Below are 26,088 nucleotides of genomic sequence, written 5' to 3' on the forward strand. Positions count from 1 at the left end.
TCCATGTCCAGCCTCCAGCCAGGCTCCCTTGTGTCACTTTGAGCTCCAGCCTGGTGATCTCTGGTCCTGATGATTCCATCTGCCATTCTGAAGGCTCTGGAAATGTTGACTGGGCCTGTGAGAGCTCTCCAGCCCGTGCTCCCATGGGAGCTCCTCTGAGCTTCTGTGCTGTCCCTGAGTGGGGCTGTGGGGAGCTGCTGGTCAGACAGATGTTGGTCCATTCCTGTCCTGTCCCACCCTTCCTGATACCCAAAGAGGAGAGTGCTGTGACTTACAGGGAACCACTGACATTCATTTTCAAAGCTTGGATTCCTCACTTAGTTCTCAGAAATTAGCAATGTTTATGGAGGAAATTCATTGCTGGAGGTTTTGAAAGCTAGCAAGAATTGCACCATTAAATTAATAAAACCTTTTAAAAAGCATAGTAATAGTACAAAGGTCTCCTGCTGCACTACTTCACTTCTAGAGGAAGCAGTCTGTATCTTTAAATCAGTCTGTAAATCCTTTAAATCAGTCCTTTTGCAGCCCCAAAGGGTCCTTCAGTGTTCTCAAAAGAATTGCAAAGAAGAAATTGTAAACCCTTGATATAGTGCCTAGGGAGCAATTTAATTCTCAGGTTTTTTCATAATAGTAACTGATGCACCGGGCCTGAGCTGGTTATTAATTTCAGGTATTTGTTGGGGGAAAAAACCCTTTCATTTTCAATCTAATCCAATTAGAGTGAGGATTATTACTGCAGGCTTCCGACAGAGTGGTGATTGCCAATCAGGGTTTCTAGGTCACCTTTTCTTATTAGTCTGAGGCACGCACTCTGCTGCAGCTCCACAACTCCTTCAGACTCTGCTTCATTATTTTCCCCTCTCCTGCTTTGAGTTGGACACACATCAGTTCAAGGTAATAAAACGGTTGTAAGGAAAGAGGTCTTCAATGTTTTCCTTTTCAAGTCACTAATGATAGGTGGGCATTCAAATGCTAGTCCTTTCCAATGACACACAAAATACACTGTGAGGACAGAAAAACATGGAAAAATCCTGTTTCCCCTTCCTTATCCAGAGACTCATTGAGATCTTACACTTTTCCTCATTCGAATATGTAATTAACACATTACAAGAAAAGTAAGCAGGTTAGAAGTGATGTGGAAAGAGAAAAGTAAGATTTTTTTTTTTTTTAATTGGTCTCTTGTTACCTGTTTCTTGAAATGAGTCCTTGCAGATAGATGACAGATCTCATGGGAATGTACAGACTGTTCTGTGGTCACTTGAATTGGGCAGGAGGTGACAAAAACAGAGTAATAAAACTCAGTCATTAAAGGAGATGACCCAAAAATAAGATTTTTAGCTTTACTGGACTAAGAGTTTGTAATGCAACATATCCCATTGTGCCATAGACTGTGTAATCTGAAATGAGGATTTGAATTTATAGAATCAGACATACAGAGTGTGTCCATGAGGTGACACCGTGTATCAGAGCCACATGCATGACTTTTGACAGCTATTTCAAGTGATCATTTCTAAAATAAAGATTTCTATCTCTCTGAAATACTTTCATTCCTACTAATCTGTATCTCTTTACAGATAGTGGTGTTTAAAATAAAAGCTACTATTCTTTCTTTTTTCCCTCAAAATGTTGCAAACATTCTAAATCTTAACTTGCTATCTAGAGATTGTTCTCAAAAGCATTTGAGTTTTAAGCCATAAGAATAATCTTTAAGAGGGTGAAGTAATACTTTTTATCACAATGATAAGAAACGTCATCTTGTGGTGAGAATTCTGAGTTCTGTTGAGAGCCCTGAGTCAAGGTTATGACTTTACTGCAGTTTCAATGAATCCCTTCAGCTTCCACTATCTCCTTGTATTTAAAAATGAGCTTTGACAGAACGGGTCTCTGTTCCCATCCCTTCCCTGCAGCAACGTGCCCAGCGTGGGCAGCCTGGCGGACCAGGACTACCTGCAGATGAGCACGCCCCAGATGAGCACGCCGGTGACGCTCAACAGCGCGGCCCCTGCCAGCAACAGCGGCGCGGGGGTGCTGCCGTCCCCGGCCACGCCGCGCTTCTCGGTGCCCACGCCGCGCACGCCGCGCACGCCCAGGACTCCCCGAGGCGGGGGCACCGCCAGCGGCCAGGGCTCCGTCAAGTACGACAGCACGGACCAGGGCTCCCCCGCCTCCACGCCCTCCACCACGCGGCCGCTCAACTCGGTGGAGCCGGGCACGGTGCAGCCCATCCCGGAGGCGCACAGCCTGTACGTGACCCTGATCCTCTCCGACTCCGTGCTCAACATCTTCAAGGACAGGAACTTCGACAGCTGCTGCATCTGCGCCTGCAACATGAACATCAAGGGCGCCGACGTGGGGCTGTACATCCCCGACTCCTCCAACGAGGATCAGTACCGCTGCACCTGCGGCTTCAGCGCCATCATGAACCGCAAGCTCGGCTACAACTCCGGGCTCTTCATCGAGGACGAGCTGGATATTTTCGGCAAGACCTCGGACATCGGCCAGGCTGCAGAAAGGCGACTGATGATCTGCCAGAGCAACTTGCTCTCGCAGATGGGAGAGGGAGCCAGGAGGAGCCAGGAGCCTCCCATGAGCCTCCTGCTGTTGCTGCAGAACCAGCACACGCAGCCCTTCACCTCGCTGAGCTGCCTGGATTACATGGCCTCCAACAACCGCCAGACGCTGCCCTGTGTCAACTTGAGCTACGACCGGCTGCAGGCTGACAGCAACGACTCCTGGGTGGAATGTTTCAATGCCCTGGAGCAGGGCAGGCAGTATGTGGACAACCCCACGGGGGGCAAGGTGGACGAAGCCCTTGTCCGAAGTGCCACTGTCCATTCCTGGCCTCACAGCAACGGTACACGCACAGCTGAGCCTTTTGTCTCTGAATGTTTTGTGACCTCTGTAAATTTGTTTAGCTGTAACCCACATCATCTTTATGGGGGAAATGACAGGACTAAAAATATGCTAGAGATAAAGTAGATTTCTGAAAGCTGGTAAATTACATGTAAAGTACCAATAATCTAATTGTCCTCAGACTTTTTGGCCTAAATTGGGAATGTCTGTGGAAGTTCACAAATCTGAAGCAAATTCAGGTATTTGGGGGGAGGCAAAATTAGGGGCCCTTTTTGATTTTGGAGAAGGGTGTAAGCAGTCAGCAGAAAAGAATTGCTCTGTTTGAGTTAGGGGAGAAAAAGGGGAAAAAGTACCAAGTGGGGGGAAATATTATAATTAAATATTACTTGTTTGTATACTGAAGATATATAGCTCTGACATCTTGTGACCTGAGCTGGACACCAGTGATACTGAAATGTGTGTGAAAAGGCCTGTGGTGACAGCAATGTTTTTGAAAATGCCATGAAATGGCACATTGTATACCATCCAGCTAATTGGAGTTGTCCAAATTCCATGGGCAGCACGCAGAGCAATCAAAGAACAATCCACAAAAGCTGTTGCCATGTCTGAGGGATTGCTGTCCCTCCCTGAAGTGATTGCTGCTCCTTGTCCCTTGCAGTGCTGGACATCAGCATGCTCTCCTCCCAAGACGTGGTGCGCATGCTGCTCTCCCTGCAGCCCTTTCTCCAGGATGCCATCCAGAAGAAGCGGACAGGAAGGACCTGGGAGAACATCCAGCACGTGCAGGGGCCGCTCACCTGGCAGCAATTCCATAAGATGGCAGGACGGGGGACCTATGGTACCTACACTGGGCTCTGTGCCAAGTTAGAGTGTAGCTTCCTAGAAATGGGCACTTTGTCCTGGAAATTATAGGAAGGGGCTGTTCATACAGCTTGGGGTGGGGGGTGGAGGGCTCTGCACACAGGTTTAAAGTGCCTCAAAAGCCTTTGTGATGCCCTGGTGATGGTTTTACCCCTCCAGGTGATGCACATTTACAGGGAGCAGAAACTGTGGGTGAGGCTCAGCCCTCCCCACCTGAAGGGGGGCTGGCTCAGACCGAAGCAACCTGGCATAGACAAAATGGGAGCAGAGGGAGCTGCTGAAATCAACCACATCATAATGGGAACAAAGCCTGTGTGAGCTCTGCAAATCCCAAAAAACTGGGAATGCTTTCTCCATGTAGGTTCCTGTAGCCTTAATGAGAAGCTTTCAGTATCTCCTGACTGTAAGTGGCACTTCTGTAAAATGCAAAATAACAAACCAGACTTTGTGTGTGTAGGTTTGCAGAATAATGACTGACATTTCAATCTGTATTTCTTGCTTGCAGTTTATTTCAGGCTTAACCAGTGCAGTCTGGTTTAATGTTTTTCCTACCAGCTCCACCACACTTTGCTCTCTATTGGTATTTGATGTATTGCTGCTTTCCTTGGGGCTGGGACAAGTGGGGGTAACTCCAGTTCCTGTCTAAAGCTGTTGTGCCCCACCAGCAGCACTTCTAATAGTTTTCCCAGCATTTGTAATTTGAAGAGTTAGGATTTACCAATTGTTACCAGAGAATAGCACCAAAATTCCCATAGAGTGAAGAGCAGAACCTTTGATGGAAAGTCAGTGAATTTTACTGGATGCTGACTTTTTAATAAAGTTGAATTATATTCTGCAGGAACTACTGGGTATATTTTAGCTTGACATTTTCAGCAATGTTTCTTCTACTGAGGCAGTATCTGGGAGACACCCTGTTACACTGGGTAATAATCCTCTCTGTGGGGACAGCAGCACTTGGAGCGCATCCTGTGGAGAAGGGCAGGAGGCAATTTTTAGAATTATAACTTTGTGTAGTATTATATACCTGGGAATGAATTTCTCTAAGCATCAGTAATTTTGCATAACCGGGTGGAAGTAGATGAAGAGCTGTAAGGTCAGATTTTGTGTGTTCCTGTTATTACTTGTGATTGAACAGGAACTCCATGGCTATGGTTATGGATATGACAAAGGAAAACCAGGAGATGAAGCCTCGAGAAGGGCAGTACATGAGCTTGGAGTACACTGGGAGATGTTTTATTGCAGCTTTCTAGGAAAGTTTAAGTGGTGCTTGGATCAGCTCCCTCTACTTTGGCCAACAACTTTGATTATATGACATTCCTTAAGTACAATATAAATCTTCCCTCTCCTTTATTAAATATCTTTTCCAAGAAGAAGGGCTGGGAGCACATGGTTTATCAGGCATGGCATACCCTTGATAACCATTTCCACTCCATAATAAATGTGTAGGAGACTCAGAACAGCAAGGGATGAGTGATTTCCAATATTCCTGTAAAAGAACCCACTTCCTGTGCCATCAGAGACCCACTGCAGTTAAACAAGATACTTTAACATTTTTTCTTTATTTGTTTTTTCTCCTGTGAAGGCTCTGAGGAATCTCCTGAGCCTCTCCCGATCCCGACGCTGCTGGTGGGCTATGACAAGGACTTCCTGACAATCTCTCCATTCTCCCTGCCCTTCTGGGAGAGGCTCCTGCTGGACCCCTACGGGGGCCATCGGGATGTCGCCTACATCGTGGTGTGTCCGGAAAATGAGGCCTTGCTCGACGGAGCCAAAACTTTCTTCAGGGACTTGAGTGCTGTATACGAGGTTGGAGAGAGAGACCACACTGAATTATTGCTTCTTAAGTGTCATTGCTGTTCCAGTGCATGTCCCCTGGGAGAAATCTGTGGGGTTTAAAGTAACAACTATTAGAATAAGGGTGGTTTTTTTTTTTTTCGTTTTGAGGGCTTTCTGCACTTTCAGAGTCCAAGAATGCTGTCTGAGTGACACTGGGATTCTCTGGGCATTTTGGAGTGTTTGTTGCTGTCTGCTCTTCCCAGTGCACATTCATTTCACAGAGGAGGGAGCAGTGGCATTAATAGAGCTGCAGCTTCCCAGTGATGGCCCAGCCAAGCCTAAAAGAAGTTGTTGCTTTCTCACAGTTGCTAGACTGGGGATAAAAGCATTTATTTCTTTAGCATGTACTCCCCAATATGTCAGATTCCTTTGTAACCTTAGTTTTGCTGTGAGTGCAGTTCAAGCCAACAGATAAATGTAACCTTTTTTTTTAGATATTTATTAAGAATCCCCTAGCTGTGTGCTGAGAATGAGGTGCTTAAGCCACAAGCCAGTCTCTGTAACATCCTGGGGTGGTTGGCATCTCCTTACAGGCATTTGTGCTTCCCTCCCCTGGCAGATGTGCAGACTTGGGCAGCACAAGCCCATCTGCAAGGTGCTGCGGGACGGGATCATGCGCGTGGGCAAGAGCGTGGCGCAGAAGCTGACGGACGAGCTGGTGAGCGAGTGGTTCAGCCAGCCCTGGGGCTCCGAGGACTGTGACAATCATTCCAGGCTCAAGCTCTACGCGCAGGTCTGCCGCCACCACCTCGGTGAGTGATGCCCCACGGCTCTGGGCACTGGCAGGGGCATATCCAAACCCAGGGGGGGTTTGCTAAAGATGCAGATTATGGTCTCTTTAAAAGTTTAAAAGGTATCACAAGGCTTTATCTTAAATTCTTCCATGTTAAATTTGCCTGCTTCAGAAAGTTGTGTTGGTTGTCACTCTGGGGATTGTGTCAGAGATTCAAATTCTTATCTTTTTTAGAAAAGTCCATTTAGTATAAGGTGTTTGTGTATCACAAAGGTCACAGTGGTCTGGTCTGGTTGGGGCCATAAAACTCATCCTGTTCTACCCCTTGGGACCCTTCCACCAGACCAGGTTGTTCCAAGTCCTCTAAAACCTGGCCCCAAATACTTCCCAGGATGGAGCAGGTGTTCCACACAAGGCTGAAGGTGTCCATGGATCTGGTTTATTGCTCCTGATACATCTCATCACACCTGTGTGACAGAGCTGTGTCACGGTGGCCTCCAGTGTAAAGGTGTATTTATGGGAGAGGGGAGGTCACTGGGACTCCACAAAGGCAATGAGTTAACACAGGGGCAGAAGAGAAAGTGCTGGTGTCCTTGCTGCCTGGAGCCTCAGTCTGCTGTGTGTGGATCCTTGGAACCACATGACTCTGAAGGCACCTTCTCCTCTGGACTTCAAGCTGGCTTATTTCCCCCTGAAACAGTGACATTTTAACAGATCAGTCTGATTGGTTTTGTCTGTTCTGTATTACACCAATGTGAAGAGCACTTGTTTGGTGAGGGACTGTAGAACCTGAGTGTGGAAGGATGTAACATCTCCTGGGGTAGGATCAGCTGGCTTCTCCTGGCTGAGTCCCTGGAGTCATCTGGTTTCAGCTGGGGACAGACATGGCTGTTTCCTCCCAGAATGATCCAGAGTCAACATATATTGTTTATGACTCAAAATTGGGATCTTAGCACGAGACACAGGAATTACGACAAACTGAGAAATTTTTACAACACTACTGAAGTACCTCAGACTTCCCCACAGAAAGAAGCAGCATATGCACAGCCAGGTGAGGAACTGGGCTGCTCAGCTCACACCTGAGGCATCTGGCAGGGGCAGCATTGGAAACTTCCCTGCTGGTGATTTACACCACCTCGGGGAGCAAATAAATAATAAATATTCATTTATCACTGTGGTATCTCACAGCAGAAATCACTACGTTTTAAGTTTGCCATGATTGTAGCTCAGATATAAACGACTCTAAGGTTTCCTGCCTGACAGAGATAAACTGTCAGACTGCAGAGCTGAGCACTGCACAATGCTGTTGTTGCCACGCAGTTTGGCCACAGAGCAGAAGGTGTCAGTACCAGCTTAAAGTCACAAAGCCCTGCAAAGTCGGGCCTGGTTTTAAAGACAATTGATTCATATCTCTTTGAACTTACACCCTGAGAAATGGATTCCAAAGCAAACATTGGTCATGGAGATTCAATTATCTTAGAATTTGAGTACTCTTAGAATGTTGTAAAAGTTCAGGGAATGTCATCCAGTTTGCATGTTGATGCAGGTTCCTTTGATCTGTCATTAATCCCTCTTTCCGTGCCATTCCAGCACCTTACTTGGCCACCCTGCAGCTGGACAGCAGCCTTCTGCTGCCGCCCAAGTACCAAACGCCGGCTCCGAGCCAGCCGCAGGCCGCTCCCGGGAGCTCGGGACCCGCTCCCTCCAGCTCCTCCTCGTGTCTCTCGGCCGCCGCCGGGGCCCCTGCCACGGGCAGCTCCTTCAGCTCCACGCCCAGCGCGGGCACCACGAGCCTTCCGGCGGGGAGCGCGTCCTCCTCGGGCTCCTCGGTGCCGCAGCTGTCGGCGTCCTCTGCCACGCCCGGCGCCAGCCAGATGGGCACCTCCTCCACGCCGGGCTTCAGCGGCAATGCCGGCTCGGGGCAGAGCGGCGGCGCCGCGGGAGGCACGGCCGAGCGCCCGCAGGGCAGCGCGGGCCCCGGGGCAGACACCGAGCCGGGCCCCGCCCTGCCACAGCAGCAGCAAGAGGGGCAGGAAGGGTAAGTGCTCACATGGCTCGGAGTGCTGCCCACTAATGCCCTGTCCTGTGCTCAGACAGCCTCTAAGCCTTAGGGAAACCCTTCCAAGGAGAGGCCCCTCTGACAGGTGCAGCACGGCCGAGCAGGTGGGAGCGGAGCAGGGTCTGTTCCTGTGTGAAGCACTCGCTGACAAAGGGGAGCTGGAAAAAACACCCCTCCCCTTTTTCATCACAAGAATCCCTGTCTGATTCAGCTGCATGGATGTGGAGCTGCCTTAGGACCCTCCACCTGCCCTGTCCTTGCAGCACCAGGAGCACGTGGGGTGTGTCAGGTCCTGTACCACACCTGTGGCTTGGCACTTGCAGATACCCCATGGAGCTGAATGCCTCTTGCTCCATCACACATGCAACATTAACAGATGCAAAATGCAAGCCATGAATTTTTTTTCTCTTAATTTTTTTTTGCATTGCAGGTGTTGTTTTGCAAGCGGGCACACTGTGAGGTTGGGACACACAATTGTAGTCCTGTTACTTTAAAATAAATTTGGGCACCGCAACTTTTTTAAAGACTTCATTATGAATGGCCATCCATCACATAAAAATTAAGGCTTTTTAGCATTGTACGTTCCTGAGGCAGCATGTTTTTCATTACTCTTATAATAATGCACATTGCTGATGGTCCTGGTGTGTATTACAGAGAGGGAAATGCCCACATCCTGCTGTAGCTGGGCTTGTCCTTGAGACATCTGTGCAAAACACCCTTTGAGCAGCTGCAGGGGCTTCTGACAGAGGCTGAGCTGCTTTGATCACTTACAGATGTTGAGCCTTGCTCTCCTGGCTGAGGCATAGGAGGAGCATTTTACCAAGTAAGAAAATCTCAATTGCTCATTCTGTTGCCAGTGGAACCTTCCCTGGACCTGAGCAGGACTCCAGGCTCCATGAATTGCTTTGATCCTTCTAAACTCCTACTCTCTCCCTTCCACCTCTCCCAAAAGCAAACCCTAAACCGCACCAAAACCCAGTCACACACCTACATGAAAATACACACCGCTAAGGAGTCAACTTTTCCATATTCTTGAGGTATAATCTGGTCTGATTGCATTCAGTGAGATGCTGTTAGACCGTGGGGTACCTTTAATGCCTGACTAACCCCAGGTATTCCGGATTAGGAGCTGCTATGAGCACAACTCCTCTCAATGCCTGTCCTCGTGGGTTTTAGTTTTGCTTTTGGACGTCGGAATTGCTCATGCTTTCCTTCCCCCTGGCCCCAGACACAAGCAGTACTCACCCCGTGGCTCTGCCCGCAGCACGTCGGAGCGGGAGCGGATCGGGATCCCCACGGAGCCGGACGCTGCGGACAGCAATGCCTACCCCCCCGCCGTGGTCATCTACATGGTGGACCCCTTCACCTACACTGCCGACGAGGAGTCTGCCTCCACCAACTTCTGGCTCCTGAGCCTCATGAGATGCTACACGGAAATGTTGGACAACTTGCCTGAGAATATGAGGAATTCTTTCATTCTCCAGGTAATTCTGCCTTCCTCTGTATCTTCACACTGAGTCGCTGTGTCACAGCACACTTGTGATATGGACACTGTGCTAAAAGAGATAAATGAGAGCTAATGCGTGAAATGTAGGTGGCATTTACAAATTATTTGGTTGACAGTGCAGGTCTGTATATTAAAACAACCCCTTGTGTTTGTTTTGATGAGGAAATTAATTAGAGCAGCCACAGTATCCCTGCGTCAAATCTGTCCCGTGGTCTCAGCAATCCTATCTGCTCAATGCTTCCTGGAGAGGGATTTCAGTTATTTAAGTTGTAACTCGAGTTGCCATTGCCAAAACTGGCCAGTTTCTCCTTTGATGACTTTACATGTTGAGTTGTTTGCTGTTTATATTCCCTTGATTTATACTATTTAAACCAAAAGAAGTACGTGAAACCAGACATTTAATGTATAATATAACTATTGTATTGTTATTATCTGCTTCTTAAAAATAATTTACCATGTAACTTGGCATATAAAAACAGTTACTTACTATGGAATTGCTGAAGAATTTAATTTGTGCAGCCAGAGGCAGCTCTTGGCCTCTTGCCCAGGCTGGCTGCATTTTGCTAGGCCTCCTGTCACAGAGGCTGAGCCTCAATAAATGTGGGGGGAATGGGAGGCCAGAGGGCACAGGTAGGGACAGTGTAGGAAGGATTTCTGTGCACCTTATCCATGTCTGCTCACCTTGGTTTAAAGGTATTTCAAATTAGTTAAATAAAACTGGAAATTCTTGTGGTGTCTCAAGCTGGCCATGGAAAACGGTTGGTTTTGATAGTTTTGCCCTCATTGTCCCCTGAAAGGATGGGGGAAAATGTCACCAAAATATTTTAGGCTTGGGAATGAAATGAAAATCAGATCCACAACTTCATATTGTTAGGCTGCCAGCAACTAACTGGTTGATCCAGACCTGGAGACACTAAACCCAAAGCAGCCACTGATACCACAGTGTCTGAAACACAAGAACTGTGTAATCTCTGCACTGCCATTGGAGCTGAGGCTGTAGCACACTGACCCTTTTTCTCAGTGCTGTTTGTTTCCACGTTCACTGTGTGTTCCCCAAAATACATTTTGCCAGTTGAAGTCAAAACAGCAATTTTCTCTAAGTCAAGGGAAACATGATCCTGTTCCAGCACTGTATTCTCACAGCTGTACCACAGCACACACAACATGCAGTTACTTCAAAATAAATCAAACCCAAATGTTTGCAGCTTTATTACTGTTCCTGTACAGAGGGGGAAAGCCCAGCTCCTGAATTTTTTTTAAATCCAGACTTTTAAAAACACACAGGCACATTTAGTAAGCAAAATGTGCTGCCAAGGTTCTGAAGGTTCAAGCAAGAAGCATAAAGTAGTTAAAGTTTTGTGACAGCTAAGTTTTATTACTACTGAAAATATTTGTTGAAAGAATCTGTTTGGGTCTTGTAGTGTTGGCAACAATGTAAATGTTTTATATTGACAGCTTCTGCTCCAAAGATCTCACTGTAACAGGAAAGACACTTTAACAGCCACGAGTTGGACTTGTAAAATAAAACCAGTAGATAAAAACAGTGAGGTTACAGGGATTTAATTCTAATTTTAAAATGGTTTGATCTGAAAACCGGGTTTTTGTCATGCTTTGTTTCCTTCTGAAGGAGTGTTGTGCCATTTCTCCTTCCTGCTCTTGTTGTGTAGTTGGGTCTTAACCCCCAAACTCATCTCCCAGGCAAATCTCCCTGTAGCTCTGGTTCTTGCTGTTTGAAACCTTGTGGGCTGCTTCTCTTGACTTTCTGAAACAAATGAAACTGAGCAGCAGATGAGGCTGCTGAGCTTCCAATGGGAACTAAATTGAAAAGGGGAAATAACCACACAAATCATTGTAACAGAAACTCAATTGTGCCCTCTACACCCCTCTGTAAGGATGACACCGTAGTGCCAATTCCCACAAGGACAGCAAACAATTCCCAACCGTGAGCCATGGAGCCAAACCTGCCTGAACACAATGCTCAAGGACTGTGTGGTTCAGGCCACCTGCAAGTGAAGATGTTGCCAGAAAAACACTTATAAAAAATTCAGGGTGTTTGAATACAAGTGTTTGGGTTTTATGGATTAAAATTCACTCTCATTGTGATGGAAGCAGTTTTGTCCCAGAGAATGCAGTCCCTGTCTGCTGCAGCCACTCCTGCCAAGGGACCCGTAATGCAAATTGTGGAGCATCCCAAAGTGTGCTGGGTGTTTGGTGACTAATGACTGTGTGGAGCTGGTTGGATATTAATGAGCAGCTCCTGGAAGCCTCTCAGCCCTGTTGTATTGTGTGTCTGAATTCCACAGATTGTGCCTTGCCAGTACATGCTGCAGACAATGAAGGATGAACAGGTTTTCTACATTCAGCACTTGAAGTCTCTGGCGTTCTCTGTGTACTGCCAGTGCAGGAGGCCCCTGCCCACACAGATCCACATCAAGTCCCTCACAGGCTTTGGGCCAGCTGCCAGCATTGAGATGACCCTCAAAAATCCTGAGGTTGGTATTGGTGGCAAGTAAATCAAAGTCTGTTAATAAACTATAACCACTTTCCTCAAATATCAAAGAGTAGAGAAAATACTTGTTGGGGGATTTTTTTAAAGGTATAGAAGGCAATGATGATGCAAAGAGAAAAGGCAAGCATTAATATTCTATATTAATGGAATAGAAAATAGTAACAAAAACAGCAGGCTAACTTGCTTTCAAAACATTCTAAGCTTCTGGTTTTCACTCATAAAGTAAAAGGTTAAAGTGTGAAAGAAGAGAAAATGAACATCGTTAGTTGGGGTTCTGAGTCATTCTGTGGTTTCAGTCTACAGTGCTCCAACCAGAGTTTAAACCCAACCTTTATTTCTATTCACATATATATGCATATATATGAAATAAGTTCCTGTGCCTAATTGTGGATGTTATATTAATTCCCTGAGGTAATGGAGAAATCCCCCTCTTCAATGGGCTTATCTTTTATCTATTTTAAACTGTAAATATTAAACCCCTGATTCTGGAATTTCAGGGATTTCAAAGGAAGAATAATCCATCCTACTTTCTATGAATGTTTTGCATTCTTTGAAAGATAACTATGAATATTTTATTTAGATTTAATGGACCAACTAAACACTTAAACATTTACCTTGGCATAAAAAGCTGCTTGGGAAGGTTTAAAAACCTACATGCAAAGCCAAACCTATTGGCATTTACTTACTGTATTTAATTAATCTCTGTTTATTGAATTTTATACATTTTCTCTCAGTCTGCACTGCAGACTCCCAAACTTTGCTGAAGAATTAAGAAAATACCCTGACTGTTTTTTAATTATGGAACATGTCTGGTGAGGCCCCTCCTGTGTGTTCTCCAGAGAAGAGTTCCAAGGCAAAGATGGGTTTGGGGTGCCCATGTGGGAAGCAGCTCTGCAGAAGATGACCTGGAGGTCGTGTTGGACATCATGGATGCTCCCAAGGAGCAGCAGTTGGGCTGCCTTGGGAAGGTGCTGCAGCACAGCCAGGGAGGTGCTTATCCTCCTCCCTTCTGGGCTCCTCAGAACAAGAAACTCAGATACACTGGAGCAAATCCAGCCAAGGCCCTAAAGATGATTAAGGGACAGGAGGATCTGACAGCTGATTTAAACTCCTGCCTGTGTCAGTGACTGGTCCAAAGACTGCTTTCATACGCTGGGTCCCCTGTACATAAAACGAAATCTTTAGATAAGGTTTGAACGCATCAGCTTTAGCTGGCAGCAGTGAATTGTCTATAACCCCCTTTTCCCAATCTCCCTCCTGACTAGGAATGCTTTGAATTTCCTCATTGTTTCACGCTTGCCTGTCTCTGTACTCGCTGCCAGTGTGTGTGTGTGTTCCTTGTGTTCAGTAGTTTCTGATCTATCCCCTGATGGTTGTGCTGACTCTGTTGCAGAGGCCCAGCCCAATCCAGCTGTACTCACCTCCTTTCATCCTGGCCCCCATCAAAGACAAGCAGACAGAGCTGGGAGAGACGTTTGGAGAGGCCAGTCAGAAATACAACGTGCTCTTTGTCGGGTACTGCCTGTCCCACGACCAGCGCTGGCTCCTGGCGTCCTGCACCGACCTGCACGGGGAGCTGCTGGAGACCTGCATTGTCAACATTGACCTGCCCAGCAGGTACTTACTGCCCTTGGCTTCTCCCATGGATCCATGTCTGGAGTCATCCCTCACCAGCTCCTTGCACGTCCCTTCCATCCCCTTTCCTGCTCAGGAGATCATGCTGGTGTTACAGTGAGAACATTTCAGTTGGCACTTCCAGATTTTCAGATCTGCATGGGGAAAAGTGACTTAGTTACACTTGTTTTACAATTTGTTTTAAATCTTTTTTGCTTACGAATCTTACCTTGAGGAACACCTGGTGTGTTGCTCAGCAGTTTGATGGCACTGCAGTAACAGTGTTGAAAGCAGACATGTAGTTTTTCTTGCTAGTAGTAATAAAAGGTAAGTTAGGGACTGCCCAGAACTCTGTAGGTAGTAAACAGTGACATAATTAGAGAGAACAGAAATCTGAATATTGTCCTTGATTGTCCTCTCACTGTTTTGTTTAATTCTTTCCCCTGCAGGTCAAGGAGGAGCAAGTTGTCTGCCCGGAAGATCGGGCTGCAGAAGCTGTGGGAATGGTGCATTGGCATTGTCCAGATGACATCCCTGCCGTGGAGAGTCGTCATCGGGCGCCTGGGCCGCCTGGGCCACGGGGAGCTGAAAGGTGTGCAATTGTCCCAGCGTGGGCAGTGGGACAGGGAGCCAGGGTGCAAGGCAGGATGGCTCTGAACTGATCACAAACCTTTCAAAACTGAGAGTGATAATCACATAGCCACAGAATTGTTTAGGTTGGAAAAGCCCTCTGAGCTCATAAGTCCAACTGTCCCCCAGTACTGCTGAAGCCACCACTGATGCATGTCCCCAAGTGCCACATCCACACAGCTTTTGAACACTTCTAGGGATGGGGACTCAGCCATTCCTCTCAGTTTTGCATCACCTGCAGCCTTGCTGAGACTCTGCCATCACACAGTGGTGTTAGATAGGGTGAATTTGGCTTAACCTTCCCAAGTCCTCTCTCTGCTTCCTAGAACCATGACCTTACAAAAGGTAAACAAGGTTTGCCAAATTCTGTCACAGACAGGATAGACTGTTGTTTATGTTGCCAGAGTTTAGTGAGGGCAAACCTGGATGGAAAGCCAGATATCCAGGCTTCCCAGGCAGGACTCCTTAGGAGTTTATAATCAACACCAGGGTTGCTGAAGCCCTTTCTCTCCCTTTGTCCCCATTGTTGTCTTGATAGTGATGCCCACTTGACCAAGTAGATCTGAGTGTAAAGTACCTGGCAGAGAAATCACCAGGATCCTCCAAACTGGAATTTCATGGGCCATAACAGCATGGATTACAGGAGAGCTGGCTGCAGTCCTGCCCTGGCACTGTTCCTGTATTGGTTTCCATAAACCTTTCCTTGCTTGTGCCCTGAGTCTGATGCTACTCCCTCGTGTTGTGCAGGATTTGCACACTGTCCTTCCACGGGAAGTTGGGGGCCTTACCAGAGGTTAGAGAAATTTCTGAACGAAGTTATCCTGACACAGAAATAGAGACAGGATTCAGTTGTGATTCTTCCACTTAAACATCACTAAGCAAACAGAAGGGTCTTGGGAAAAAATGTATTGAACAAGGAAAGCCAACAGTCTGCCATGGAATAAAAACATTCCACAGGAACTCCTCAAGCACTCAGTTTGCAGGGCCAGACCTCTCGTGTGCACAGGAGTCAGTCCTGGATAGTTTGGGATTAGGAAAATGCCAAGTGTTGGGAATGTTTTGCTGTTTCCAGGTGGGTGCTGGCTCCGCCAGCTCTGCATCAGCTCTGTCCTCCCGTGATGCTTTTCCCTTGCAGACTGGAGTATCCTGCTCGGGGAGTGCTCCCTGCAGACAATCAGCAAACAGCTGAAGGAGGTTTGCCGCATGTGCGGCATCTCTGCAGCAGATTCCCCCTCCATCCTCAGTGCCTGCCTCGTTGCCATGGAGCCACAGGGATCATTCGTGGTGATGCCAGGTATGTTTTAGCCAGCTATGGCAATGCCAGAAAAACTGTTCTTTTATGGCATTTCACACTTAGGCACATTAATCGTGGGATTTCTGTGAAGAACTTGACTAGCATGGCTACGTGTGGCAGAAAATAGGTTGAGCCAGCAGAATTCCCCAAAATACCATGGAGAGATGCTATGTGAGAGCAGTTTCCTGAGGGAAGGTGACTCTAGGCCACTGCCAAATTGCTGATCTGTTCCCTGGGGAGCCCATGGGCTCAGGCAGCCCAGTTCCCATGGGCTGGAAGTGGCATCACAGACACCCTTGTGCCCGGAGGAGGCGCAGTGGGAATGAGCAGGAGCCTATGGAAATGGGAATAAGAATAAGCCCATTTGCCTTCTCACATGCTGAAGTTATTTAGAGAGTTCACTTACAAGCAGCAGTCCATGGGCTTAAGTTAAAGTGAAATTTAATGCTGAGGTTCCCTTTGTTGTTTTACCCAAGCACGTACTTTTTAATGTATGTGGTGACGCATCCTTAACATATCCTTACAAACCACTCTGGGGTTTTTTAAGTTTAGAAAGAAAAGACTAATACAGAGCAGAATTAATTGAGCTTGAAAATTACTTATCATGTTGAATATTTTCAAAGCAGAAATTTTGTAATGTGAGAAAACAGATGGCAAGTGAGGCTTTTTTCATATCACAGTAAAACACAAAGAAAGACCTAAATCCTTCAACAGAATTTTTTTTTCCTTTACATCCTGACACATAATTAGGTCAACAGCAAGCAAAAATTAGGTTAAAATTGAATGTGCTGGTTAAATACTGCTGAAGAATGTGTCTCTGCATTGAGTATTTGCACCTTCCAAGTTAATTGTTCTTGGGTAATTGAGAAGAATAGAGCAGGAGGAGAGAGAAACTTTATTGTTGTGTGGCTTTATTTTTGTGTTCACATCGACCAAAGTGGGGTGTATTTCATAATTCTACAGAGATGGGTGTGAAAAATCAATTTAACTTGCTCTGATTAAGAGCCAGCAGAATGACAGGAGAGGTGGGGCTGGTGATCTTAATGTCAGGCTCTTGCAGCAATGTAATCTTCTGAAGATAAGGCCCTTCAGCCGTGTGTGTGCATTTGCAGAGCAGGTGGGATGGGCAGAGGTGTCCCTGGACACAGAGCACGTTTGGGAGGTGGTGCAGTGACCACCTGTGCCGTTGTGTTGTCCCCCCAGACGCGGTGACGATGGGCTCGGTGTTTGGGCGCAGCACGGCGCTGAACCTGCAGTCGTCCCAGCTCAACACCCCCCAGGATGCCTCCTGCACACACATCCTGGTGTTCCCCACCTCTGCCACCATCCAGGTGGCACCTGCAAATTACCCCAACGAGGATGGCTTCAGCCCCACCAACGGTGAGTGAGGGGGAAATCCCCTGGGGCTTTTCCAGGGCGTCAGCAGAGCTGAGCTGGGCAGGAATGAACCCCCAAGGGGACCGGGGTTCTGCACAGACCCCACAGCACCCCGGCAAGGGAACCATGCTGGACTCCAGCTCCAGGGGGGAGACTCTGCGCCCTCCCCGAGTGTACTTCCAGAGTCACGCTGGTTTGTTCCCGAAGGGACAAGGACCAGCCAGTGCACCAAGTGGCACAGACCAGAACGTGCTTTGGCTTGTTGTGACTCGCTGAGGCCAGCCACTGTTTCCAGTCGTGCTTCACATCGTGCTCTGCTGAGTGCAGAGCTGACACGAAGGAGGCACTTGTGGTTGAGTAGGGAAAATATCCCAACCTGAGATTTCCTGATGCCCCCGGAGTGCTTTTACACTGAACCTGCAGTCTGAGTCAGCAAGACTCTGGTTAATGCTTTATATCCAAATAAGCATTTTCCTGCTTTGTCCCAAATCCTTTAAATGAGTGCAAAGCAATTTAAACCAAGAGTAGCTACAAACACGTACAGTGGCTGTATTAATGAGGAGGGCAGTTGGGCTGGAGAGGAGGGCAGGGTACTGCTTTGATCTGTCCCTCCTGAAATGTCCCAGGGCCTCTGAAGGGAAGTTGCCCCTCTCAATCCCTGTCCCAGGAGGCACTGGGATCCCTCCCGAGCATGACAAACATTAACCTGCATTAACCTGCCCGTTGGTGCTGCAGATGTTAATTAGAGTCAGGTACAAGAATGGCCTTTTCCAAAATGGTGTTAAATTTAATTTTCTTAACTCTGCTCTACTTAATGATTAAGCTGCTTCCTGCTGCCATTAGCCAGCTCATTTCTGCTCTAGGGGCCAAGCAGAGCATGATATTAGCTGTGGTTTGTTTACTGAGGCTGTAGGACACAAGTTAATAAACTTCAGTTATAACATTGCTCCAGCAATCTAGAAGTTCTCTTTGGGAGATGAAGGAAAACAACCACCTGCCTGTTTCAGTTCTGGGGTTTCAGGTGACATTAGTTCAGGGCACACAGACTTTTCCATTTTATATGGAGTAAATTCATCTCTTTCAAGAGAAATTGTTATTTATTGTTTATTATATGTAGGATGCATGACTTCTATTTAGGGCTTTGTGTTTTAGTATAAATTTGGTTACAATTCTAATTAATGCAGTTAATTCAGACAGTTCCCACTATAGCTGTCTACCCACTAAAATGCACTTTAAATGTCATTATACACTTGGATTTCTTTGCCTGCTGAGAAATCTGGATAAGAAAAACCCCTCTAAACCATATTGTGATGCTGTAATTTTTGGCTCTGTGTTGATGGTGCCATATCCTTCTCTCCCATAACTTTCTCAGAGTATTGTAACCTGTGTGCAGATGATGAGTAATGGAATGCATAAGGCAAACACATCTTCCTTGTATCGTTAGCCCTCCCCCTCTATTAACATAAACCAAATTAATCCAGCCAATTACGCTAACGAGGTATGTGGAACTCCTGAGGTGAAAGTGGGATATGAAGGCTGCTTTGTTGGGGATCCTGGTGCAGTGTCTGAAAGAATCACGAGCCCTTTGCTGTGAGGAAGGCCTTGCTGTCCTCACAGATTCCAGAGGCAGTTTCCCTGGAGCTGCCAGGGCTGTTCCCAGAGGTTGGAGCTGGAGTGCAGCTCTGGGAGCCTGAGGAGCAGCACCTGTGGCAGCAGCACTGGAGCTGTGTGTGATGATTCCAGGTTTTAGGGGTTTAGTGTTTAGGGTTCCCTGTGACCAGCTACACAGAGGTCCCAGTTCTTCGTTACAAAATTCAGTCTGGATTTTATGGAGTTGCTGCAATGGGAATTCTGTTCACTCTGTGGCCACTGCTAAAATTCATTATTCCAATAGCTGCCTGCCAACTCTCCCTTTCATGTCTGTGTGGTTACAGTCAAAGGTTCTAAGGGGGATTAAACATGAAAATCATTATCTCTGCTTTCATCTATCTTGGGAGTACGTAAAAGAAAAAAGGGAAAGTCAATAAATAAAGGGAAAGGTAATGCATTATAAAAACTTTCTAGAGAAAAGAGTATAGCACATAATTGGAAATGATTTTCCTTTCTTTTCCTTTTCAGATGACATGTTTGACCTTCCATTCCCAGATGACATGGACAATGACATTAGAATTTTGATAACAGGGAATCTTCACTCTTCACCAAATTCTTCCCCAGTTCCTTCCCCTGGATCACCATCTGGCACTGGAGTGGGATCTCACTACCATCACAGTAGGGTAAGGCTGGAGCACCATAGGGAACAGCACTTAAAATAAAATACAAAGAAAGATCCAAATCCTCCAACAAAATCTTTTTCCTTTAGATCCTGACACATAATTAGCTTAACAGCGAGCAAAAATTAGGTTAAAATTGAAGGTTAAATACTGCTGGAGGTGTCTCTGCAATGGCTGTTTGCACCCTCCAAGTTAATTGTTGGTGGATAATTGAGGGGGAGAGAGCAGGAGGAGAACAGCTTTATTTTTGTGTGGCACAGCCACAGCTGATGACCCTGCATAGATTTAATTTGTACTCATCCATTCTTTCCTGGAAATGCCTATGGAATGTCTCTGGCATGAAGTGACAAGTCTTTGAGAGAAGGGAAGCTGTGACAGCCCTGTTCCCATGGATTTCAGGGGAGGCAAGTGGGAGAGAATTCTCCCAGTGATGAACCTCTGCCATGGAAACTCCGCAGGTGCTGGATGGTTATGCAGATGTTGTTTTCTTAGGAATATTTAGCCCAGAGCACACAGCACTTGGGAGTTATTTTTGTTTGAAGTGGTTTTTATAAAGTCAGTTCCAACATCAGTGATTACTTAAAATGCAAATTATTTTTGGTAGTTCATGTTATTTTTTTTGAATTGGCTTAGCTTGGATCAGGTTTGATGAAACTCTTTCACTCCTCCATTTAATCATGTAAGACTGAGCTGTTCTCTTCAAATGGTTTCCATCACAATTAGGTCGAAGTTTTGTGCTTCGCAAGTGTCTGTGAAGTTTTGTTCCAGAAGTATTAACTTTGAAGTAGTAGCATATTACTTCTTTACTAAATAATATTTTAAGATAAACAGGGTAACTTTTATACCATTTATGACATGTCAATGAGATGTCTCCAGATCAGAATTCTAACTCCTGAACATGACTGACTAAATGGTGGTAGTTTCACCCCTGGACGTAGAAAGTCCTACCTGTATTTCCCTTGCAAGCCCTGCCAAAATACCTCAGTGGAGCTTTAATACAGTCAGTGAGGGAGAAATGCCTTCTGCCTCAGCCACAGAAATACTAATCCTGTATTTTGTAAGCTCAGCCCACAACCACCTTGTGTGGATTGTGCAAGTCTCCCATCAAAGGCTCGATAACAGCACATTGCTGTCCCAGTTATTCCAAACTGGTGTGTTTGAAAACTTCTAAATTCTGCTGCCAAAGCCTGCAGACATAAACCACAACTCCTCACTTTCTCTCTCCCCAGTTCCCTCAGCAATCCATTCTGTCCCACTTCTATGCAGAGCTTGCTTTCAGTGGAGCTGCATCCATTGGGAGCAGCCCTGGAAGGTTCGTGGCCTGAGCCCAGAGCCCTGGACAAGCCCCTTCCAGCTGAACCCGAGTAATTCCCATTAACCATTAAGCCAGGCCTGGTAATTGCAGTGTAATGTTTGGCTTTAGCAGAGCAGCAGTGTGTGATCATCCCCCCGTGGGCCTGGGGTCAGGGCAATAATTGATGGCTGGGCACCAGCCCCGTGTGCCGGGCTCCCAGTGCCCCCTGCTCCAGGCTTTTTTCCTGCCTGGGATTCCTGTCCAGACCCACTGGAAGGGATTGGGAGGGAGGGATTTGTAATTGAGCTGCTTTCTGTGCAGTGGAATCTTTGCCTTTTTTTCTCAGCCTACTGACATTTATGGATGAAGTGAACTGCTCTCCCATCTGTTTGGGAATCTACAGTGCTTCTGAAACATAAGCCTGGAGAACCCAGCTACAGGGAATAAGGCAGGGCCTGGGTAACTTTGACTAAGATTCCTGACTGACTGAAGGAGGGCTCATTTGTCACAGGACAGTAATTAGCAAATGAAGTCACCATTGCAGGAGTGGGCTGTATTGACAACACCCCCAGAGCTGCCTTTTCGCTGTCTTGCAGAGCCAAGGTGAACGTCTCCTCTCCAGAGAAGCCCCCGAAGAGCTGAAGCAGCAGCCTCTGGCTCTGGGGTACTTTGTGTCGACTGCCAAAGCGGAGAACCTCCCGCAGTGGTTCTGGTCCTCCTGTCCCCAGGCACAGAACCAGTGTCCCCTCTTCCTGAAGGTCTGTCGTGCTCCACATGGAGCACTCATTATCCATTGCTATTTCCATGCCTGTAAAAGCTGCAGTTGGAGTCTGTGGTGTCAGAGTGAACCTCAGACCTCCTGCTCCAGAACTGCAGAACTCCAGTCCGTTTATTCAGAATTGTTACCATCAATTTGGAAATACATGTGGTCATGGGGGGTTCAACACAGAACTGCCAACTTCCCACACTGTCCTGAGGTGATTCACAATGGGTGTTTCTTGGGAATCTTTAGCAGTACCTGCTGTATGAGGAGTTAATTTTTGCTCTTTCCCTCTGCACAGGCCTCTCTCCATCACCACATCTCTGTAGCGCAGACAGACGAGCTTCTACCTGCCAGAAATTCTCAGCGAGTTCCTCACCCCCTTGACTCTAAAACTACATCAGATGTCTTGAGGTAACACCCTTTAGGTTTTCATTTCTGCCCTAAACATTTGGGGACTGAGCTCAGAGGTTTCAGAGTAACCTTTCCAACCTATCAGTTACTTATCAGCACTTCCTAGCCCTGCCATGCCCTATGTGTCTTGGGGCATTTTGTCCTCCGAGATACCAGAGCAGGGCTTTGAGGGGGAATTCCATGGGTCTCCCTCTGTTGTGCACAATGATGCCGAGCAAACTCAGAACAGCTCAGCCTTGCCAGGGGGACATCATGGTTTGCCCCCCACCCAGACTTTTCTGTTCTCCTGGCATCTAATCTGAGCTGTGCCACTCAGTATCTTACCTCACCAAACCCAGTGGATTTGTAGGAGGAGGTAAAAGCACTGATGCTACTGTGCTAGCATTGGGGTATAAAGGAGACACTTTTCCTGAATGCATGTAGGGTGTGTGTTTTATTGTTCAGGATGGTGTGGGGCCTGTTTACCTCCATCCCACCTTTGGGGACTGGACACAGATCTGTGTGATGAGGGCACACAGTGTGGGACACCCCAGTGAACAAACATCAGCAAGGAACAGGAATGTCTAATCTAAGGAATTTGGGGGTGTACTATTCTAGAAGATCTGAATTTGCATCCTCTTGGAGGACTGAGCTCTCACAGGTGTCCCAGGTATTAAGTAAAATGAGAATGCAGTGGACAGGGAAAGGATGAGATGCAACAAACACAAGTTACAAGATGAGAAATTGCAATTAGATATAGAGGATCACAGGAACAGTGTGAGCAAATACTGGCACAGGGGCCTCAGAGAGGCAGAGGTGTTCAATCCCCAAGGCATTTGAACCACTGTGAGTCTAGAATCTGTGTGTGTTTGGGAGAGCCTTCATGCAAATAGTTCAGACATAGCAAAGCTAAACCCTCCTGCTTTTCAGTGAGGTTCCTCCTTTGCCAACGCGCTGGCAGCTCTGTCAGGGTGTAGGTCCAGGAGAGCCCACTCACACCCCCGGGCAGGCTGTGATGTCTCTGCCTCGCTGTGCAGGTTCGTGCTGGAGCAGTACAACGCCCTGTCCTGGCTCACGTGTAACCCGGCCACGCAGGACCGCAGCTCCTGCCTGCCCGTGCACTTCGTGGTGCTCACCCAGCTCTACAACGCCATCATGAACATCCTGTAGGACACACACGAGCACTTGTTCTTCTGGCTGCTTCTCCCCTCCGCCCGGGAACGTGCCACGAGCTGCAAAGAGCTCCGTTTGCTTCTCTTCAGACCAGTCCTGTGCTGTGCTTCTGTTCCTCCAAAAGCACATGTGAATTCTGCAGTGTTCAAAACTAAACTACCCATTAACATCTCTGGCAGCTTCAGTCCAAAATCTGGGAACATCCAAGAACAGTGAACACAGAGTAACCTCAAGCCAGTGTTAGTTTGGTGGCTCAGTAACTACTGGTCAGCGTGATTATTTTTTTTAATATTTTATTTTTTTAAGGAAGACTACAGGATCTTTTTGCATTAGGAACTGATAAAGACCCACGAGCAGTGTCAGCCCTCCAAGTAAAAACCACCTTGTAGTGACCAGTTCAGGTGTTTCGTTGTTTGATCGTCGTAAACTGGGACTTTGCAGGAAGAAAAAACCACAAACACAAAACCACACAGTTGTAGTCTCGTATAAATATTGGAGTTTTCTGTCTACCTGGAGTTCCTGTCAGAGTGGATTGGGATGAATGCATGCATTTGTTACCTGTCCATGTAGATATGAATGGTCTGGAGATACTTTATTTATTTTTAGGTTTGGGGAGGGGAGGGATTAAATTATAAAGGACCAGGAACAGTAGAAATACCTTAAAAATCCAGCTCCGTTCCACTGTAGGGTTATTTATCTACAGACCTCTCACTCTTCTGACCTGGAAATCAAAAGAAGCTCATAACAATCAAAGTCTGGGAAGGAAAGCATGTTCTGGTAAGGAGATATTGTATTTTAAGGAATTCTCCCCTGTGTTTAGCCTGGTTAAAGCAAGGAATGGCCAGTGTTAATGAAGGATAACACTACCTAAGGGAGAAGAGTGAGAGGGAGGTAGGGAGGAAAAAATACTTTAAAGCCCAGTTCAGGGCAAGTGGAAAGTGGCAAATTATTCTATTGTAGAGCTATGATTGAAATATATTTCCAGTAAATTTAGTGATGCTAGAAAAGTATTTACTGAAAGCCAAGTTGCCCTTGAATTCTGGGCAGACTCGTCCATGTACATATCCAAAAATACGGTTTTTGTTTACACTAAATCAGTCACAAATCTGGTGTATTTTTTCTGACTATAGGAATATTATTTCAAAGAAATAATTTTTAAAAATTATATCATTAAATTAGTACTTGAAGTTACACCACTGTGGTGGCAAAGTTACTTTGTTTAGTGAAATGATTGCCATTGGGAAGGTTAATGGCTAATTGAAGTATTTTTATGACTCCTTCATTCCAGGCTCCCAGGGGTTCCTATTCCAGCCCCATTCCCTCATTTCTGGGGGTGCACTGGGCAGCAGGAGGGGGCCAGGGTCAGGCACTTGCATCAGGCTGGGTGACCCCTCCCCTGGCTGTGAAGAAAAACTACCAAGTTTAGAGTTCTTCCAAAAGACTTTCATGTTCTGGTTAAAAAAAATGAAATTCTATGATTTTAAAAAGTATTTTTCTTGAGATAATGTAACATTTAAAACAAATTATATAAAATAATAAAAGAAAAAAAAAAAAGAATTGCTTGTGTAATGAGAAGGTGAAGGCAGGAGAGGAAACCTGTAAATGGATTATTTCCTTCCCTGCTCCACCCCTCTGTGTGGGTGTCCTCTTTGCAATGTATAGGTTAAAAAAATCTGATATCAAACCATTTGTATCTAAGGTGTACAGTGTAAAATTGACTTTAAAAATATTGCAGTACTATTTTTTCTTAATCAGAAAAAAAAATTCTCAAAGCCTTTTGAAGAGCATAAAAAGATGAAGATTGTAAACTTGTATAAAAAATTTAACTTGGGGAGGAAAACAATGTAAAGTAGACATTTGTAATCTTTTACCATTTGGGGGTTATTTGTTCCCAGGATTCATCTGAACTTTGGATTATTATTTTGCTTATTGTTTTTAAATGGGCCGTTTTTATCCAGGGGTGTTTCTTCCCCACAAACCTGGTTCTAAGCAAAAATTAGAAATGAAAAAAAGGGCAGCAAGGAGTAGTTTTCATCTGGTGTCTTTTATTTAATTTTTTTAAGTTAAGAGAAGCTGGTGACATATTTATACGTTTTTGTGCAAAATAAATGAATGGCAATAGATTTTAAAGAAAAATCTTATGTACTTCAGTGTGAGAAGTTCTGTATAATATTTCTCTTAAATATGCATTATTTTACTTGTGAGTTTTTTACTGAATTAATCTGAAATGTACAAGCCCTGGCTTTCCTACAGAGTGAAGAAAGTTATTATTTTTTTTTTTTATTTCTAACTTTGGAAAATCATGCCTAAATCAGAATTATTATTACAGTTGTTTGAGCTAAAGGGAGCGGGAGGGTGGGGAATGTCCAGCATGCTTGTATGTATATTTCAGAACCTTTTTTAAATGTAAAAGCTGTACATTTCTGGGGAGTTCTGAATTTCTTTTTGTTTTCTTTTTTTTTTTTTTTTCCTCTGAGCATTCTGCAGTGAGCTTCTTTTATATATAGCCGACAATTTGAAAGAAAACAAAAAAAAATGTGAAGTTCATTTTAAATCTACAGTATATCGCTGGTACAATACACTAAAAAAGACTTTGATAAAAAGAAACAATAATAATAAAAGACCTCCATTTTAAATGTCATTCATATATACCTTGTGGATGAGAGCTATATACTTTTACACACTTTTTTAGATGAATAAATTATTGAATTACTGAAACTGTTGGTGCGGTTTTATTCTTGTATCGAGCTCTGAGTTTTGGCATTCCCAGGGAAGGAATTGCAAGGTGCAGATGCAGAGCTGTGAATGGAACTGGAATGGAATGTTTCAAACATGGCTGTTGTGAGGGGACAGTGGGTGTCACTGATGCCAAGGATGGAAAATCCTGCCGGGGTGGGTGGGAGCAGCCTGGGATAATCCAGTGCC

The 26,088-nt window shown here is 45.8% G+C and overlaps 1 protein-coding gene across 1 annotated transcript in view; it reads left to right on the forward strand.

Moving 5' to 3' along the window:
• Positions 1-25,881, forward strand: part of MED13L (mediator complex subunit 13L) — a 94,161-nt gene extending 68,280 nt beyond the window's left edge. Inside the window, exons 17-31 of the mRNA XM_041420490.1 lie at positions 1,908-2,854; positions 3,512-3,691; positions 5,297-5,520; positions 6,110-6,302; positions 7,874-8,321; positions 9,607-9,826; positions 12,153-12,341; positions 13,752-13,975; positions 14,422-14,564; positions 15,738-15,896; positions 17,100-17,276; positions 19,392-19,546; positions 21,434-21,595; positions 21,899-22,011; positions 23,028-25,881. Coding sequence (XP_041276424.1) covers positions 1,908-2,854; positions 3,512-3,691; positions 5,297-5,520; positions 6,110-6,302; positions 7,874-8,321; positions 9,607-9,826; positions 12,153-12,341; positions 13,752-13,975; positions 14,422-14,564; positions 15,738-15,896; positions 17,100-17,276; positions 19,392-19,546; positions 21,434-21,595; positions 21,899-22,011; positions 23,028-23,160 — 3,667 coding nt within the window. The 3' untranslated portion in view covers positions 23,161-25,881. The remainder of the gene's footprint in view (positions 1-1,907; positions 2,855-3,511; positions 3,692-5,296; positions 5,521-6,109; positions 6,303-7,873; positions 8,322-9,606; positions 9,827-12,152; positions 12,342-13,751; positions 13,976-14,421; positions 14,565-15,737; positions 15,897-17,099; positions 17,277-19,391; positions 19,547-21,433; positions 21,596-21,898; positions 22,012-23,027) is intronic.
• Positions 25,882-26,088: the final 207 nt, after the last annotated feature.

Source organism: Onychostruthus taczanowskii, unplaced genomic scaffold, assembly GCF_017590055.1.
Source record: "Onychostruthus taczanowskii isolate IOZ18803 unplaced genomic scaffold, ASM1759005v1 scaffold64, whole genome shotgun sequence".
NCBI lineage: Eukaryota > Metazoa > Chordata > Aves > Passeriformes > Passeridae > Onychostruthus > Onychostruthus taczanowskii.